This window comes from Anabrus simplex, chromosome 7 (assembly GCF_040414725.1).
Source record: "Anabrus simplex isolate iqAnaSimp1 chromosome 7, ASM4041472v1, whole genome shotgun sequence".
NCBI lineage: Eukaryota > Metazoa > Arthropoda > Insecta > Orthoptera > Tettigoniidae > Anabrus > Anabrus simplex.
In genome coordinates, this window is record NC_090271.1 from 92,582,940 (window position 1) to 92,600,036 (window position 17,097).

At 41.6% G+C, this 17,097-nt stretch overlaps 1 protein-coding gene across 9 annotated transcripts in view; it reads left to right on the plus strand.

Annotated features, from left to right (window-relative positions):
• Ndae1 (Na[+]-driven anion exchanger 1) overlaps window positions 1-17,097 on the plus strand; it is a 917,075-nt gene that overhangs the window by 593,799 nt on the left and 306,179 nt on the right. For all 9 annotated transcript variants that reach the window (XM_068228594.1, XM_068228592.1, XM_068228596.1 and 6 more), the window contains exon 3: window positions 7,385-7,510. In XM_068228594.1, coding sequence (XP_068084695.1) covers window positions 7,385-7,510 — 126 coding nt within the window. The remainder of the gene's footprint in view (window positions 1-7,384; window positions 7,511-17,097) is intronic.

The window sequence follows — 17,097 nt, forward strand, 5'->3', positions numbered from 1 at the left end:
TTATCATCATTGCTGAAAAGCTGATACTTCTGGTACAAGATTGGAAGTATTTGTGGGACCAGCGAGAGTCTAATTACCACATGCGGGATATGGAAAAGTTGTTATGGATTTTTTTTTTTTTTTTACAAGTTGCTTTACGTCGCACCGACACAGACAGGTCTTACGGCGACGATGGGACATGAAGGAGCTAGGAGTAGGAAGAGGCCGTGACGTTAATTAAGCTAGTCCCAGCATTTGCCTGGTGTGAAAATGGGAAATCGTGGAAAACCATTTTGAGGGTGCCGACAGTTGGGTGCGATTAACACACCGTGGGTTTCAGCCGATGCCACCGTTGCGTGTTTGCTGTGAAGCGAGTCTATAGGCAGGGAGGTCCTTGTTCAAGTCCCTCCCCTGGAGAAGTTTATTTCTTCTGTTGGCGCTCTCAAGCCGGCCATAAGTCACGTGCAGATTTAGCAACACCGCCTCGCAAAGCCCATTTGAATTCGCCCGCGAAGCGATCTAATTGGCTAAATTGAGCAACTGATAAAATGACAATGGCGTGAGATATCTAATTATTCTTTTATAATTATTTATCAGTATAACCAACCCCGTTACGCCGTGCTTCCCGCCACCCTGTATTGAACCGAGCAAGTAGGCCGTGCCGTAAAGGGCGCGCACTCTCGGCAGCCCTGAAGATAGTTTTATGTGGTTTCCCATTTTCACACCAGGCAAATTCTGGGGCTGTACCTTAATTAAGGCCACTGCCTCTTCCTTTCCACTCCTAGCCTTTAGCAGATGTTAAGTCGACTGAAAAAAATAAACTGCATGTCAGTGGCTTATTTGTCAGGCTCCACGACTAAAATGTTGGCGCGCTGGGGTTCGATTCTCGACCGGGTCGGGGATTTTAACCTTAATTGGTTAATTCGTCTGCCCCGAGGGTTGGGTGTTTGTGATTTCTTCACCGTTAGAAATCATCTTAGGTAGGGCCGCATCTTCACAGACGTGGATGTCGCCTAATAGGCCGTCTACTAGAACAAAGACCTGCACCAGACCTCTCCGGATGCCATACGCTATTATTATTATTATTATTATTATTATTATTATTATTATTATTATTAAAGGCATATTTCTGTTTCTTTATTTGCAAATACTTTTGTCATTTCCTAGTAATGGTCTTACCGAGCTCGATAACTGCAGTCGCTTAAGTGCGGTCAGTATCCAGTAATCGGGAGATAGTGGGTTTGAACCCCACTGTCGGCAGCCCTGAAGATGGTTTTCGGTGGTTTCCCATTTTCACACCAGGCAAATGCTGGGGCTGTACCTTAATTAAGGCCACGGCCGCTTCCTTCCCATCCCTAGGCCTTTCCTATTCCATCGTTGCCATAAGACCATTCTGTGTCGGTGCGACGTAAAACAAATAGCAAAAAAAAAAAAAAAAAAAAGTAATGGTCTTGCTCATCATCATTCAGTGAACATTTTTAAAATTTTGTTTGAACTTAGTTCTGATTAGCGCAGCATATATCTGTGCAAGAGAAAATACCGGATTTCTGAGGAAAAAATGCCACGTTGTAGAAGAAATTTAAATCATCTGCAAACCACGTTTCGGTGGTGGCTTGATGAGTTCTCTAAACATGATATAAGCCTATCTACATTCCTGTTAATAATTAATATAAGCTTAAGATTGTAAAATAGGCGTAAATTGAATTTTGTTCGCATAAACTAAGAACCCATCGTTGTTCTTACCCGGTCTTAATGCTCTATTGAAATCCCTAGTTACAATGATGGGCTAATAGCAATACTAAAATTCTTGATATAAAGTCGAGGCTCTTTGAGTGTACGCTGATGGGTTTGTGAGGAAAATCACTTGATGTCGTCTTGTGTGGTATTGCGAGAAATGTAAACGACTATCAGATTTTCTGCTTTTAAATCCTCATTTCTGTTAAACAGACTGATATGAGAATTAGTAGGTTCCACTGTCGATTGAGTCGATGTAAACGGCTGAGGCTCAGATGGCGCGCCCAGCACAGGGTGGTTTCCGTCGTTGCCCGAGTTGGCGCGTGCGCTCTGTGTATGACTTGACCGGATTTTTCTTATTGTCTGATTCGTTCTTTATTTTTTGTTGCTTTTGGTGTTATTTTTTAAACCCCTACACTACAGGGACCACGTTTTCGCTGCAACAGACAATTTTGATGACTTCGAAATTTTTGGAAAAATATTGAAGTTTTTCCAACATTTTTCTAGCGAAATAATAATGTCCTGAGACCTTTAACTCCCTCACTTGGGTTTTTACGTTTACAACTTTAAAAGTTATAGCTCTTCAAATTTCGGGTAACGATTTACGTAGTCTTAAATTTTGATGACGTCACACTTACAATTATGAATTCAAACGAAAGGTTTTTATGATATAAAATTGCGCCGCTATTGCTGAACAAAATGCAGTTTGTTTCGTTGGGATTGGATGGAAACAAAGAGACTATAAGCATTTGAAGTTACCCCTGTTTTCGTAAAGGCCGCTAGAGTCGATGTGGTGGGGTGGAAAGTGCTATGGGGTGCACATTTTAAATTATATTAACATGCCAAAAGAAAGTCTGTTTGGACCCTGGTGGAAATTTTCGGACACCAAGTAATTCTGCACCGTTTCTGGTTAGACGAAGGGTCAGGGCAAAAAGCAGATAAGTCAAATTCCTTCATAACTCAAACTAAATTTTAATTTCAAAACGTTACTAGTTAAACAAATAAAAAGTTACAAATCATATGCTTTGAACAAACGAAGTTCGAAATGTAGCAAACTAAATTAAGCTTGGTCCGATGCCCAATAGGCCTATATCACCGTTAACTCGATTTTGACAAAAAGTTGACTTACCTGTTTCTTTCCGTGACCCTTGAGATATTCTCGTCTGGACTGAGGAAGAATCTGGCTATATTATTATTATTAATAATAATAATAATAATAATAATAATAATAATAATAATAATAATATTATTATTATTATTATTATTGGGTCGGAGGTCCCGGGTTCGATTCACAGCTGGGTCAGGGAATTTTACTTGGATCTGAGGGCTGACGCGAGATCCACTCGACCCACGTGATTACAATATTGAGGAGATCATTGACGGTAAGATAGCGGTCCCGGTGTAGAAACCCAAGAATAACGGCCGAGAGGATTGATAGCTGACCACTCGGCACCTCATGCGGTCGCTTGGTACGCCAGGGACCTATCAAGATTGTTGTACCATGGGGTTTATTTTTATCATCATCATCATCATCTCCATGATTGCCTAAGTCGCATTTTTGTCTTGTATAGGCTTTACGTACCAGTCCAAACAGCCAGCTAAAAATACACTGGAATACAAAATATAAACAGTACATTATATACTTAGAATACACATACACAATGAATCTTCCATAATATTGTACTTAGATTTCGTAATTTTAATAGTTCAGAAAACACACACACACACACACACACAGAGAGAGAGAGAGAGAGAGAGAGAGAGAGAGAGAGAGAACATTGAAACACTGCAACTGTAGTATGTTTAGTTATTTTTTTCCGATGTTGTAGCACATCAAACTTTATAGTCTTAAATCTTTGTCTTATAAGAATATGACGATTGCATTATACACCTCAGGTTGCTAGGATGATAAAATGCACTGTATGTTGAGTGGTAGTTGGAAGTTGATTGAAAGTAGTAATTACCGGGCGAGTTGGCCGTGCGCGTAGAGGCGCGCGGCTGTGAGCTTGCATCCGGAAGATAGTAGGTTCGAATCCCACTATCGGCAGCCCTGAAAATGGTTTTCCGTGGTTTCCCATTTTCACACCAGGCAAATGCTGGGGCTGTACCTTAATTCAGGCCACGGCCGCTTCCTTCCAACTCCTAAGCCTTTCCTATCCCATCGTCGCCATAAGACCTATCTGTGTCGGTGCGACGTAAAGCTCCTAGCAAAAAAAAAGTAGTAATTAATTTCTTCCACTGCGAATTATAAAGATCGCACGAGAAAATGATGTGGCTGAGGTCAGCGATTGTTTGACGGTCACAGGAACAGTAAGGCGAGTTTAGGATTCTCTATCCCGCAGAGATAGTTTGCAAAACTGCCATGATTGAACCTCATGCGAATAAGTGAAGTATCGGCGACAAGCATTCCTTTTGGAGAACCAAGGTGAGTGAGGAGGATATGGTTGTACTGCAGCGTATTGTTTTTCCCGTTGCCTTTTTTGTAATATTCCATTATTCTTCAGTCTGCGTTCGGGAACGCTGCATGATACGTGGCACATAGTCTCGAATTGGCACTGGTGACAGTTGACTATAGTTTCACATCGCCAGCCGAGACAGGAGGAACAGAATTTTATAACAGAAGAACGAGACAATACAATCCCGATTATTCCTGGAATTAGTGGTTAGAACTGGTTATTCCAACAGTGCTGCGATTCTGGAGCCAAGATCTAAGTGATTTATACTTGAAATGTATAAGATGGGCTCTGGGCGACAAGAGTGCTTAAACGTGGCCGTACTGGCTGCTGAGAAGTTAGTGTTTTCAAAATCTTGTTGTGTTGGTAACGACGTTCTTACAGTAGACATCACATACCCTCCGAGTTGTTCCTGTAACTAAGTTTAGCCCTACATAACTTTGATATAGTAAATTGATCGTAATGACGCGTCAAGTCGAATATTGGGCAAGTGCTACTGAAACGAGTCCCGATATTCCAAGAACATACCGGTTCTGTTCGGTGGGCGGTTGTCTGACGCGCCAAATAGCTCCAGTCTATTTGTAGTGGCATCACTTTTAGTTCTCTGAAATCATCAGGCATGCTCTGCATTCTTATTAATAATTTATGTATTATAAGACCTGCAACTACAGAAAAATCATATTTTAATACTTAAATGTCCTCTCGTTTGTTTTCTAGAACGGTGCTGACAAGTTTTGCCATGGATTCCACCAGTTTTTCTCAAATGTTCTTTAATCGTGAAACCACACATCGATAAGAGAACATACGTTCAATTTAGTTCAGCTATGCTGCTTCACCATTCTCTTCTTACAAGTGGTCCATAAATTTTCGATCTGGTTGTTATCGGGTGATTTGTTTGGCCAATGTTGAATGTTGTTACCAAAGATTTGGTTACCGTTTTGGATGCGTAACATGGTGCAAGATTTTATTGAAAGACGCCATCACCATCTGGAGAGAATTTTTTATAACCAAGGCACAACTGTTCTGCGAAGGACTTCTGAGTACCAGTCACTGTTAACAGATACTAAAGGTCCCTAGTCCGTTGTGGTGAACTTTCTCAGAATACTTTTTGTGGGTGTTTAGATGCTTGTTGAATATGGGTCGGTGATTTTTCCTATGATGGCTGATCTCGTAAATAGAATGTGCATCGAAATATCTGAAATAGGATAGGCCTAATACATCCTTCTTCCAGTGTTTCACAGTCCAGTCTTTATGGAGTTTAGCTCATATCAGTAACTTTTCACGCATTGCGTTCCTCAGATGCTGTTTATTTGCTGGTCTGCTGCACTTCTTCCAACCTCCTGGAGTCTGAGGCGAACCGTTATAACGTGAACATTTCGCCCCCACTACCAGTTAAATCTCGTCTGAGTCAGCAGCAAAAAGCCTGGAATTTATTTTACTTCTACTTCTCCTAATAAGTAAACTGTCTTATTTTGGTGTAGCTTTGCGCTTCCGACTACAGTTTCCTTCCTTCAGCGGTAGAGTGTCGGCCTCCGGATCCCAAGATAGCGGGTTCAAACCCGGCAGAAGTAGTCGGATTTTTGAAGGGCGGAAAAAAATCCATTCGACACTCCATGTCGTACGATGTCGGCATGTAAAAGATCTCTGGTGACACATTTGGTGTTTACCCGACAAAATTAATTAAATCTCAGCCATAGACGCCCAAGAGAGTTTCGGTTTACTCGGTCTGCCATCTAGTGGTGGCCTAGAGTAAAACGGAACGTCGAAATTGACGAGCAGACAGCCAGATGGCGTCAAATTGAAATGTCTGCACACGGTAGCTGAGGCCATACGATTATTATTATTATTATTATTAGCGATAAAAAGGACTCATTTCTCGGAATCTCTTCAAAACTGAACTTCCTGTAGCCAAGTAATATTTGTTTTTGTGTCATAGAGGTATTTTTAACATTTTTGCGTGGTGGTATTCATTACCAACTTGCGGTAAAATAACACGACATAATGATGAAAACGTTAACAACCTTACTCGAAGACATTCAACTAATGACTATTATAAGTCATATCTAATTATGTTCGATAATATTAAGCATTAACATACACCAACAATGCAGTTCGGTTGAATGTGGGAACAGTAATTAACAGGAATATACAATTCTGCCCACGTTAGTCATAAAGAGGCTTTCAAAACTCTTGCGTTCGGATTAATGTGCATGCTGCGGTAGACTGGACACAACTTTACAAGGTTGTTAAATGGATAGACGTTGACGGGAGAGGCAGAGGCCTTTAGGTTAATTTGTATAAACTGATGGAGGTTGAATTTGAAGTCTGTCGAAGTAAGAGAAACGCTAAAATAAGGGAAGGAATTCATAGGGCTGCGTACTGTACCCCTGCCTGTTTTAACATGTTCTCGCATGAGAAAAAGCAACCGGGGTCGAAATTAATGGAAAGCAGATCCACTGTAGAAGGTTCGTCGACGACATGGACATACTGGTACTGGCAGAAACAGGAAAACGAAAGAACAAAATGGTCAGCGTATAAGGAGAAACAATAGGCGAATAGAAACTCAAAATCTAATACAAAAATTCTGACTCCGCAAATAGAGCCAAGAATATCTTCGGCTGTAGATATGTTATGATTTGAAATATCGGTTGACCCTCTTTACGTCTCCAAACGCCTGTAATCTGTCTGGAAAGAGAATCTAAACAAATACCTCGACTGACATCTCAATTCACTTTGCAAATAGGTTATTTATTTATTTATTTATTTATTTATTTATTTATTTATTTATTTATTTATTTATTTATTTATTTATTTATTTATTTATTTATTTATTTATTTATTTATTAATTTATCCGTGAGTGTATTTTTGTATTGGAAATATTAGTCTTGTTGTGATTTTTCCTTTTCACGATTTCAGGTCAGTGAGCTGTGGTAGCCAGTGAATCAGTAACTTTTTTTTTCCTCCAGATTGTAGTTTGGAGTGGACAACTTTAGCCCCAGCACATTATCAACTTTTGCAGTCGGAAGCTGTTGTTTCATGTGTATACATATTTTTTTCCATTAGAGAAGTTATTCAGAAATTGACGCTAATGATATGAATATATATCCCACGGACGTTGACCTTTTCAATTCTTATGATGAACGTTGTATGTAACTTATGACGAACCTCGCATTTCACAGTGAACTATGTAGGCCTAACGTAATGTTTTTGTTCTCAGGTCACCGAGCCCACACCGTGTACGTGGGTGTCCACCTGCCGGGCACTAAACGGCACTCACACCACCGTCGTCATCACAGGCACCACAGTAAGGGCAACGGCAAGGATTCTGATGACGACAGGCCGAGTAAGTAAACCATCCACTAATCTCGTATTTCTGTAATCTACAAAAAAATATTTTCAGGTCACCAGCAAAGGTGTGAGATTCTGGAGGCATTTCTCACAACACAGCATTTGCAGTTTATCCACATAAAAGGTATATTTTGGAAGGTTAAAAAGAATGAATTATACCCCTTTTATAGCATAATGAGAACATGCAATAGAATATTATCAAATGGATTGTTTTTTAATATAAAGGCCAAATAGTACAAGAATTTTTGTAATGTTGTGTTTTTCGTAAAATATTTTAGAAGTATCAGATTTCCACCTAATCAAACTGTAAAAACTTATTACCTCGGACAAAAGCATTGACCCTGTCAAATTTTACCTTTTTTTAATTTTTGCCTGGTAACGATTTGCAATAGAGCTTCATGTTCCTTTTTTGAACCAGCAAATAGCTAACATTTGTAGTTTATTTTTCAACGGATAGCATTTAATTTGAAATAATGCTTTGTCAGACTGAATTGTTAGCTGCTCGCCTCTGTGTGCTTGAGATTGCAGAATTGAATCTCGGTACTTTAAGTTGGCATTTAGGATATATCTTTAGGTTGAATTTTACCAGAAAGGTTGTAGCAAATTTTATTTAAGAAAGATAGTTCAATCAATCAATCAATCAATCAATCAATCAATCACGACAGATCTGCATTTAGAGCTGTCGCCCAGAAGGAAGATTCCCCACCATTTATTTACCTAGTATTCTCTTAAATGATTTCATTTTACGCCACCCCTCCGCTGACAGCTTGGAGCATACTGGTTAGTCAAACAGCTCGTCTCCTTACTCCCAAGTCTTCCCAGCCCAAAGTCGGTAACATTTTCATAACTACTTGTTTGTCGGAAATCACCCAGAACAAATCGTGCTGCTTTCCTCCAGATCTTTTCCAATTGTCGAATCAAGTAATCCTCATGAGGGTCCCATGGGTTCTTACCAGAGACTTTATGCCCTTTCCTTTACATCCTCATAATCATATGAAGAGATCTGTAACGTTTATTTACAGTCCCGTTAAAGTCATTACAGCAATGAAAATATTTCCTTATATTAACGCCAAGGAACTTCGTGATCTCCATTAAGTAGGGGCCTACTTTAATTCCATCAACAGTTAGTGGGACGTAAAACAAATAACATTATTATTATCATTCCATCAACACACGAATTAATAGGTGAAACATAAACCCTGACTTTTCAACCCTTTTACTGTCATATCATTGTCCGCTGTCCATTTCACAAGTTTGTTGAGGCTTCTTTTTGAAGTCGCTTATTTATTACTCTATAGAGTATAACATCCATCTCAAAAAGCCTTATCTGTGGTTCAAGTTATAAAATCAGTGTCTACCTCGTAGCAGTACTTTCTCTTTTAGCTATACAGGACCTAGCTCGATAGCTGCAGTCGCTTAAGTGCGGCCAGTATCCAGTATTCGGGAGATAGTAGGTTCGAACCCCACTGCCGGCAGCCCTGAAAATGGTTTTCCGTGGTTTCCCAATTTCACACCAGGCAAATGCTGGGGCTGTACCTTAATTAAGGCCACGGCCGCTTCCTTCCTCCCACTCCTAGCCATTTCCTGTCCCATCGTCTCCATAAGACGTATCTGTGTCGGTACGACGTAAAGCAACTAGCAAAAAAAAAAAAAAAAAAAAAAAAAAGCTATACAGGCAGAGAAATGTATTCATCCCTTCTCTCCATCAAAAAGAGAACTTCACGTCAAGTATGGTTAGAGAAAGATCGCTAATATTTTGCTACCTCTTGATGTTCAAGTTTCTTTGGGGCCAGGGTACGTTCTAGTCTTTCCTTCCAGAAAATTAACGGAGACACCAGACGAAAGTGACGACGACAGAGGCAGAAATTGTCACGTGCCCTCAGGGCGGCCGATAGTTCCCCAGTCTGACTCGCTCATTCCCTCATTCCTTCCTGAAACTGCTGGATGGGCCTTATTATTATTATTATTATTATTATTATTATTATTATTATTATTATTATTATTGTTACCGAGTTTTTGCGGTAGTTAAGCATGAAAGAAGGTGCTGGGTGGTGAATAGGTCTCAAGCTACTAAAGAGAAATTAAATTTTAAAATTTAACAAGGTTATATTTTCTTTTCAAAATTAGGTAACAACAAATAGAACAGGTACTTAGTAGCCGAAATACAACTTGAAATGTACAATTACAGGGATTAAAGAATTTGGGCTTCGAGCCCTGAAAACACAATTCTTGAGCAACTAGCTCAACTTTACGATATACCAATTTCAACAAAAGGGGCAGAAGACCCCACTCAAACCCTGGAGCCCTTGCTCCAAATTACACAGCAAAGCCTCCTCGAGGCATACAACTCTCAGTTTTAGAAAAGAGCCACTCGCTCTTAAAGTTAAGCCTCTCCCAGGCCACACCAAACTCAACTTTCAAGTTGTCCTCAAAGGACATATACACAGGGGTAAAACACCCAACCTACTGAGGTCTATTAGGTGAGAAAAGATTAATACATGACCTCTAAAACACAACTTGAGAGGAGGCGAACTTGCACTCCTAATACACTTTGCTTTTAAAACCTAATCTGGCTCTGGGCCACTAACGCAAGGGCTAATCCCATACTACAGAGGTGACTTAGAGAAGAACACTTTACATTACATAAACGAAGAAAAGTTTGAGAAAATAAGTTCACCTCAAAACAAATGTGAGTGGGAGCTCGAGAGGGTTAGCACTCTCTATCCCAATATGTAGCTTTACAAGAGAATAGAAGAAAAGAGTAGTTACATTTTAGGAAAAGGTTACATGATGGAAAACGCTTCGAACCCGCCGCGAGAGTTAAACTGCCGACCTAGCAAGAAAAGAAGATATTAATAGGCCATTACCTGGTAGTAGATCGCTGCCGAGGAAAGAGGCGCTTCCCGCCTCCTGCTATGTACTTAATACACTGAAAGATGGAACAGAAGTGGCCCGGAGACCCCAAAATCAGCAGTTTATATCCTCTCGCGGAAGATTCTAGGCGTTAGGGGAAATAAAACACCCTCCCACAAAATCTTTATTGGTTCGGGAAAAGAAACCCCTACATAGAGGAAAAAGAAACACATTATTGGTGGAAAATTAATTAAAGAAATTCGGGATTGGCTAGATCCAAACAAAGGGGAAAAGGAGGGGTATACAGCCAACTTAAACAATAACAGAAAGAAATTTAACAAGAAACAAACTTTTGAAATAAAAATTTCTCCAACAAAATAGTTCTTTGATTTCGCACTAGGTTGCACTATTGTAATTCTTCAGTAGTGTCCTCTAGAAGAGAAAGTTCACACTTCTTACTTCAAGCGAAACAAAAACACATCAAAAGTGACACAGTTCAAAAACTCAAAATTTTCCACGTGGTGACATCTTCTGAGAAAGTAGAGAATTAATAGAATAGATAAAGTTCAACCTTCCTCCAGAAGAGGAGTTTCAACTGGCGCAACTTTTAAATAAACAGAGTAGAGGTGTACCGCCCGGTACAGACCTCCCCCCCCAAAAGTTCCTCCAAGGGGTAACACAGAAGAACATAAGGTTTGTTTCCAAAATAAGGTCCAAGTTTTGATGTTGATATTAAGATTAATTGCGGAAGCATTTATAAGATTTTAGTAATTTGGTTGGTTGCAATTTCAAAATTTTGTTGTTGCCGGTGCAGTAAAGTTTTTATGTTTGTAGAATTTGTATTTCTGAAGATAAACTTTTAATACTTAAAGGTGAAGAAAAATTTTGCAATGTCCACCAAATATTGTTGTTAAATTCCCAAATGTAATTATTGCTTATGGTGACTGTCCATGTAGTTGATGTAGATTGAGTCGGATGGCCAGGCCGGCCGTTGCAGCTTGCGTCCAACGGAGGCCGCTCGGACCCCTCAAGTACCCTGAGATACCGCTCGCCCGCACTATGAGGGGAGCAGAGGTGTTGAAGTACGCCGCGCCCGCGGTGAACAGATACAGGCTGCGGGCATGTAGCAGGTCGTGCGCCGCACATCAGCCTTGGCCGGGAGGTGAGCTCCGGCTCGCCGTGCACATGTCGTCCTCGCTGGAGAGGAGGGGGCCCATCCCCCTCCCCAGTCGCTGCACGGCGCTGCGCGGCTGCGGGGGCGCTGAAACATTAAAGCTAGGCGGCAGAATTGTGTTGGACAATTATTTTCTTTGAGGGTACAGGCTTGTAGAGAGAGTGAGGGGCCAGCGGCGTGCAGATATTCATGGTATTCATTAAGCCACTGTGTAGAGTGGAGCAGGAGACGGGAGCGTGGTAATGGCCGTGGCAAGAACAGGATGGCAGTTTAACGGGTCGGGGCAGGTTTTACATAAGGCTTACATCTAAAACCAAAATATTACAGAAGGGGCAGAATGCCTTAAAAGTGAAACTCAAAAAAAATATAACCTTCATATCCTTTCAAAATAATATGGAGCAAATTAACACAGAAATTACACCGGTTTCACCTGGGACAGGTGAACTCTAAATATCCTCTCGGTGGCTGGATTACTTAGCAATAAGGTAACCGGCGTAAGAAAATCGAGAATGATACAAGGCCCATGAAATCTGGGGGCAAGCTTGCCCGCGGGAACAAAATTTTTGACCATAACCTGGTCACCTACCTTCAAAGGGGTGGGTCTCCGTCCACGATTATACCTTTCCCTAACCTTTTCATGAGACACTTTAAGATTAGCTTTAGCCTTCTTCCAAAGATCTTTAATGTTGTCCGGATCTATTGTCTCGGGCAGAATGTCATTCAGAGACCAGAGGTTAGAGAGCGGCGTGTTGGGAACGAACTTAAACATCAAAGAAGCTGGAGTAAATTTGTGAGATTCATGAACCGCCGAATTCAAAGCAAAAGCTAACCAATGCAGGGACGTGTCCCACCTAGAATGATCTTCATGATGATAGGCAATAAGTGCGGACCTGAGATTGCGGTTAACCCGTTCAGCCAGAGATGGTTGAGGGTAATAAGCAGATGTAGTTACATGAGAGATGGACAAGTCAAAACAGAATTTACGAAACAGATTTGATGTAAAAGCTTTAGCATTATCAGATACAATGTATTGGCACGGACCAAAAGAAGCAAAAATAGAATTTAGGCAAGTAATGGTGGACTGAGCGGTAGCCAGCTTAGTCGGAAATAACCAGGAAAATCTTGTAAAACCATCTACACACACAAAGATGAACTTGTTGGCATTACCCTTTGACTGGGGGAAGGGTCCCACATAATCGATATACAGGCGTTCCATGGGGCGCGACGCTTGATGAGAAGACAAAAGGCCTACTTTAGTGGACATGGTGGGTTTACTGATCAAACAAGATTTACAAGCTTTTACAAGTTCTCGAATTTCACCGTCCATACCTTTCCATATGAACATTTCACGAATCTTTTCACGAGTTTTAAAGATTCCAAGATGCCCCCCCAATGGGGTCTCATGATAGTATTTGAAGATCATAGGTACAAGAACCGCTGGAACAACAACTTTCATCAACTTGTCATGCCTCGAAGGGCAACATAAAACACCATTCCTCAGAACATAAGGGACGACATGCTCCCCAGAAGAAAGGGTTTCCATTATCGGAGCCAGCGTCGGATCTTCACGTTGGTATTTCTCGATATCCCTAAAAAGCATGGGAGCACCTGTTAAGATGACATTAACACCAGATAGTATGGACTCGGAAGGTGATGAACTATCGACCGGTTCGTGGGTCTCGACGTCGTTATGAAACATACGGCTGAGTCCATCAGCAACAACATTTTCGGTACCTCTGATATGTCGTACATCAAATTGGAAGGCAGAAATACGGATGGCCCAACGGGCTATACGACCAGTACGACGCGGCCTACCTAAGACCCAGCTTAAGGCTTGATTATCTGTCTCCAGGTCGAATTTGACATGTTCCAGATAGAGACGGAACTTTTCTAAGGCGAATAAGACTGCCAACCCTTCGAGCTCATAGATGGAATACTTGGCTTCTTGAACCGATAGAGTCCTAGATGCATAGGCGATGGGACGCCTCCCTAGTTCAGTCTCTTGAAGAAGGACTGCAGCTACAGCTGACGACGACGCGTCCGTTTGGACGATGAATTTCTTCGAGAAATCAGGCATAGCAAGTACAGGGGCATTACAGAGAGCTAATTTAAGATCTTCGAAAGCGGCTTGTTGAGAAGGTCCCCACTCGAATTTGATGCCTTTCCTACGAAGAAGGTTTAAGGGCGCCGCTCTATTAGCGAAGTTAGGAATAAACTTCCTGAAGAAATTCACCATACCAATGAATCTAGCGATACCTTTGATGTCCTTAGGAGGTTTAAAATCACGGATGGCCTGTGTTCTAGAATGATCGACAGCTACCCCATCGGGTGACACAATGTGCCCTAGGAATGACATAGAGGGCTTAGCAAAGGCAACCTTGGACAACTTGACAGTTAACCCAGCCTTACGAAGGCGATTCAGAACTTCTCGCAGATGATCTAGATGTTCTTCAAAGGTCTCTGAAAATACGACGACATCATCTAAGTAGTGATATAAGTACTCAAATTTGATGTCGGAAAAGACCCTATCTAGTAGCCTAGTGAGCACAGCTGCCCCCGTGGGGAGCCCGAAAGGCACGCGGTTGTATTCATATAAATTCCAGTCCGTGGCAAACGCTGTAAGATGTTTAGACTCTTCGGCAAGGGGAATTTGATTATAGGCCTGATTCAAGTCCAAGATGGTGAAGAACTTGGCTTTACGAAACCATGAAAAGCAAGAATGAAGGTCGGGAAGGGGCACAGATTGCAACACCACCTTCCGATTGAGAGCCCTGTAATCAATGACAGGCCTGAAGCCTCCTTGGGGTTTCGGGACTAGAAAAATAGGCGAAGAATACGCTGACTTAGAGGGCCTAATAATACCATCCTTCAACATCTGATCGATGATTTCTTTCAGAGCCTTCATTTTAGGTGGAGATAGCCTATACGGTGGAAAGCGAACAGGAATCGAATCCGTGACCTCAATTTTGTATTCAATAAGGTCAGTAACACCAAGAGTATCAGAGAACACCTCGGGAAACGACTGACACAGTTTCCGAATACTATCAGCCTGCTCCTCAGGTAGATGTCTAAGGTCTAACAACATCTCATCCTGGGTAGGCGAAATAGATGAACATGATACAGAATTACACTTTAACAAGGGAATTCTACAATTGGACGCAAATTTGAATATGCACGACCTACTCTGGAGATCGAGCACAAGACCAGTGTGAGAAATGAAGTCCGCTCCCAATATGATGGGGCAAGACAAACGCTTGGCCACAAACAATTTGATCTTCCATGTAAATTTAAAAACCCGAATTTTGACATGTAAGGAACCTAGAATTTCTAATGGAGATGAATTAGCCGAAACATATTTAACAGGAGATGAGTCATAGTCAGGGAGTTTACAAACAGATTTCAATTTAGAATACCAATCAGCCGAAATAATGGAACAAACACTGCCTGAATCTAAGAGAGCTGTTATAGGCTCGTTATTTAACTCAATCTTAAGAAAAGGAACAGGTGCGGGGGTATCCGCCGCAATCCTAAGACACTCTTTAGGGCATTCAAAAGATGAATTTGAAGGCTGGTCGTTCTCTGCATTTACAACCTGTTTACTAGGGGCTGAGACTCGGGAATATGGATTAGTCGGCTCAGCCGACGCCACTAGTCACTTTTTATTATTGGAATAGCTGGAATTTGCACCAGAAGTTGAGCAGGAGGGGGTGCTATTTGAGTTTGGGCAATTCTTGGCGATATGTGAGAAGGCCCCACACCTAAAACAGCCTTGTGATGACCCTACTCCATTCCTTGTCCCACTTGACTTGATCAGAGGACACTTATTCCGCAGATGGTCAGGCGACCCACAAGCATAACATTTACGGGGATTGACTGGTCGGCGAGGTGGAGGCCGAGTGTTACTAAAGGAAGGCGGGGGTTCTTTCGCCACACGCAAGGAATCGGCATACCTAACTCCTTCCGCAGAAACGGCTAATGCTTCCAGTTCAGAGAAGGTTTGCGGGCACGCCGCGAAACACAAATATGACCTGTAGGGTGGTGAAATCCCTTCGACAATAGCTTGCACGATCTGATCCTCAGGGAAGTGGAGAGCAAACACCCTAGTATAAAACTTAATATCTTGGATGAAGTCTGCCAGGTTTTCATCCAAGCGCTGTACCCGATAATAGTATTTCTGAATAAGGGAGGACCTGGCCCTAGCCGGGATGAAGTTAGCTAGCAAATGGGCGTGGAAATCCCCAATAGAAGATTGCTCGGCAATGGCTCTAACTATTTTGTCAGATAGAACACCAATAGCATAAGGATAGATAATTTGCAAAATTTGACATGGTGAAAGAGAAAACACAAGGGCATGATCCTGAAATTCCACTAGAAATCTTAAAAATGAAATTACGTCACTGGTGGTGTTGACGGAAAACTTAGAGATACCTCTAAGCAACATTGCCAATGGATGAGGCAAGCTGCTGAACCCAGGTGTCATAGTCGTTAAAGGTTTCAAGGGCAAGGAAGTTAATTCAGAGCGGATGTTACTCAATGACGCACGGCGTTCAGATTCGTTGTTCGATGGGGCAGAGATAGTTTGAGCAGCAACGGTTATCCTATTGACTTCTCCCTGAGGAGGCTCTTCCTCGTTACCTACATTCACCGTGGCGGGTTGATCAGTTTTGGGAGGAGCTTCGCCGGTTAGCAATTGAGTGACCTTATTAGACAATTCAGAAATAGTTTCAAGGAGCGTATTAGCTTGCTTCCTCTGAACGTCATTCACCTTTAGAGACAATAGATCATTAACTCTATTTGCAAAGTGATACAGCCTGCCTTGCACACGCTTAATTTGATTAGGAGATGGATCGTTTTCATCAAAAAAGCTGACTACCTATGCTAGCCCAGTAATATTCTCGACAATCGTGGAAAGAGAATCGTCAATTTCTTTCTCTCCCAAATTGGGGATGGAAATGGGCAAATCAAGGGACTCTCTAAGCTTGTTAGTGTCTATTGCAACCGTGCCTCCAGATTGAACGTTTCTGATAGTTAACTCATATATCAACTCCTCTTTGCGCAAGTAGTTAAGGAGGAGAACATCGCGAGGGCCGGGCATGATGACAGAACAATTTTGAAAAACTCAAAAAATTCCAGCAACTGAGGAAATTGTTAGAGTTCGAATCAAAGCAATGTTTAGCCGTCAAAAGGGGCTAAATTGAGACCCATTCAACCACGCTCTGCTACCACTTGTTACCGAGTTTTTGCGGTAGTTAAGCATGAAAGAAGGTGCTGGGTGGTGAATAGGTCTCAAGCTACTAAAGAGAAATTAAATTTTAAAATTTAACAAGGTTATATTTTCTTTTCAAAATTAGGTAACAACAAATAGAACAGGTACTTAGTAGCCGAAATACAACTTGAAATGTACAATTACAGGGATTAAAGAATTTGGGCTTCGAGCCCTGAAAACACAATTCTTGAGCAACTAGCTCAACTTTACGATATACCAATTTCAACAAAAGGGGCAGAAGACCCCACTCAAACCCTGGAGCCCTTGCTCCAAATTACACAGCAAAGCC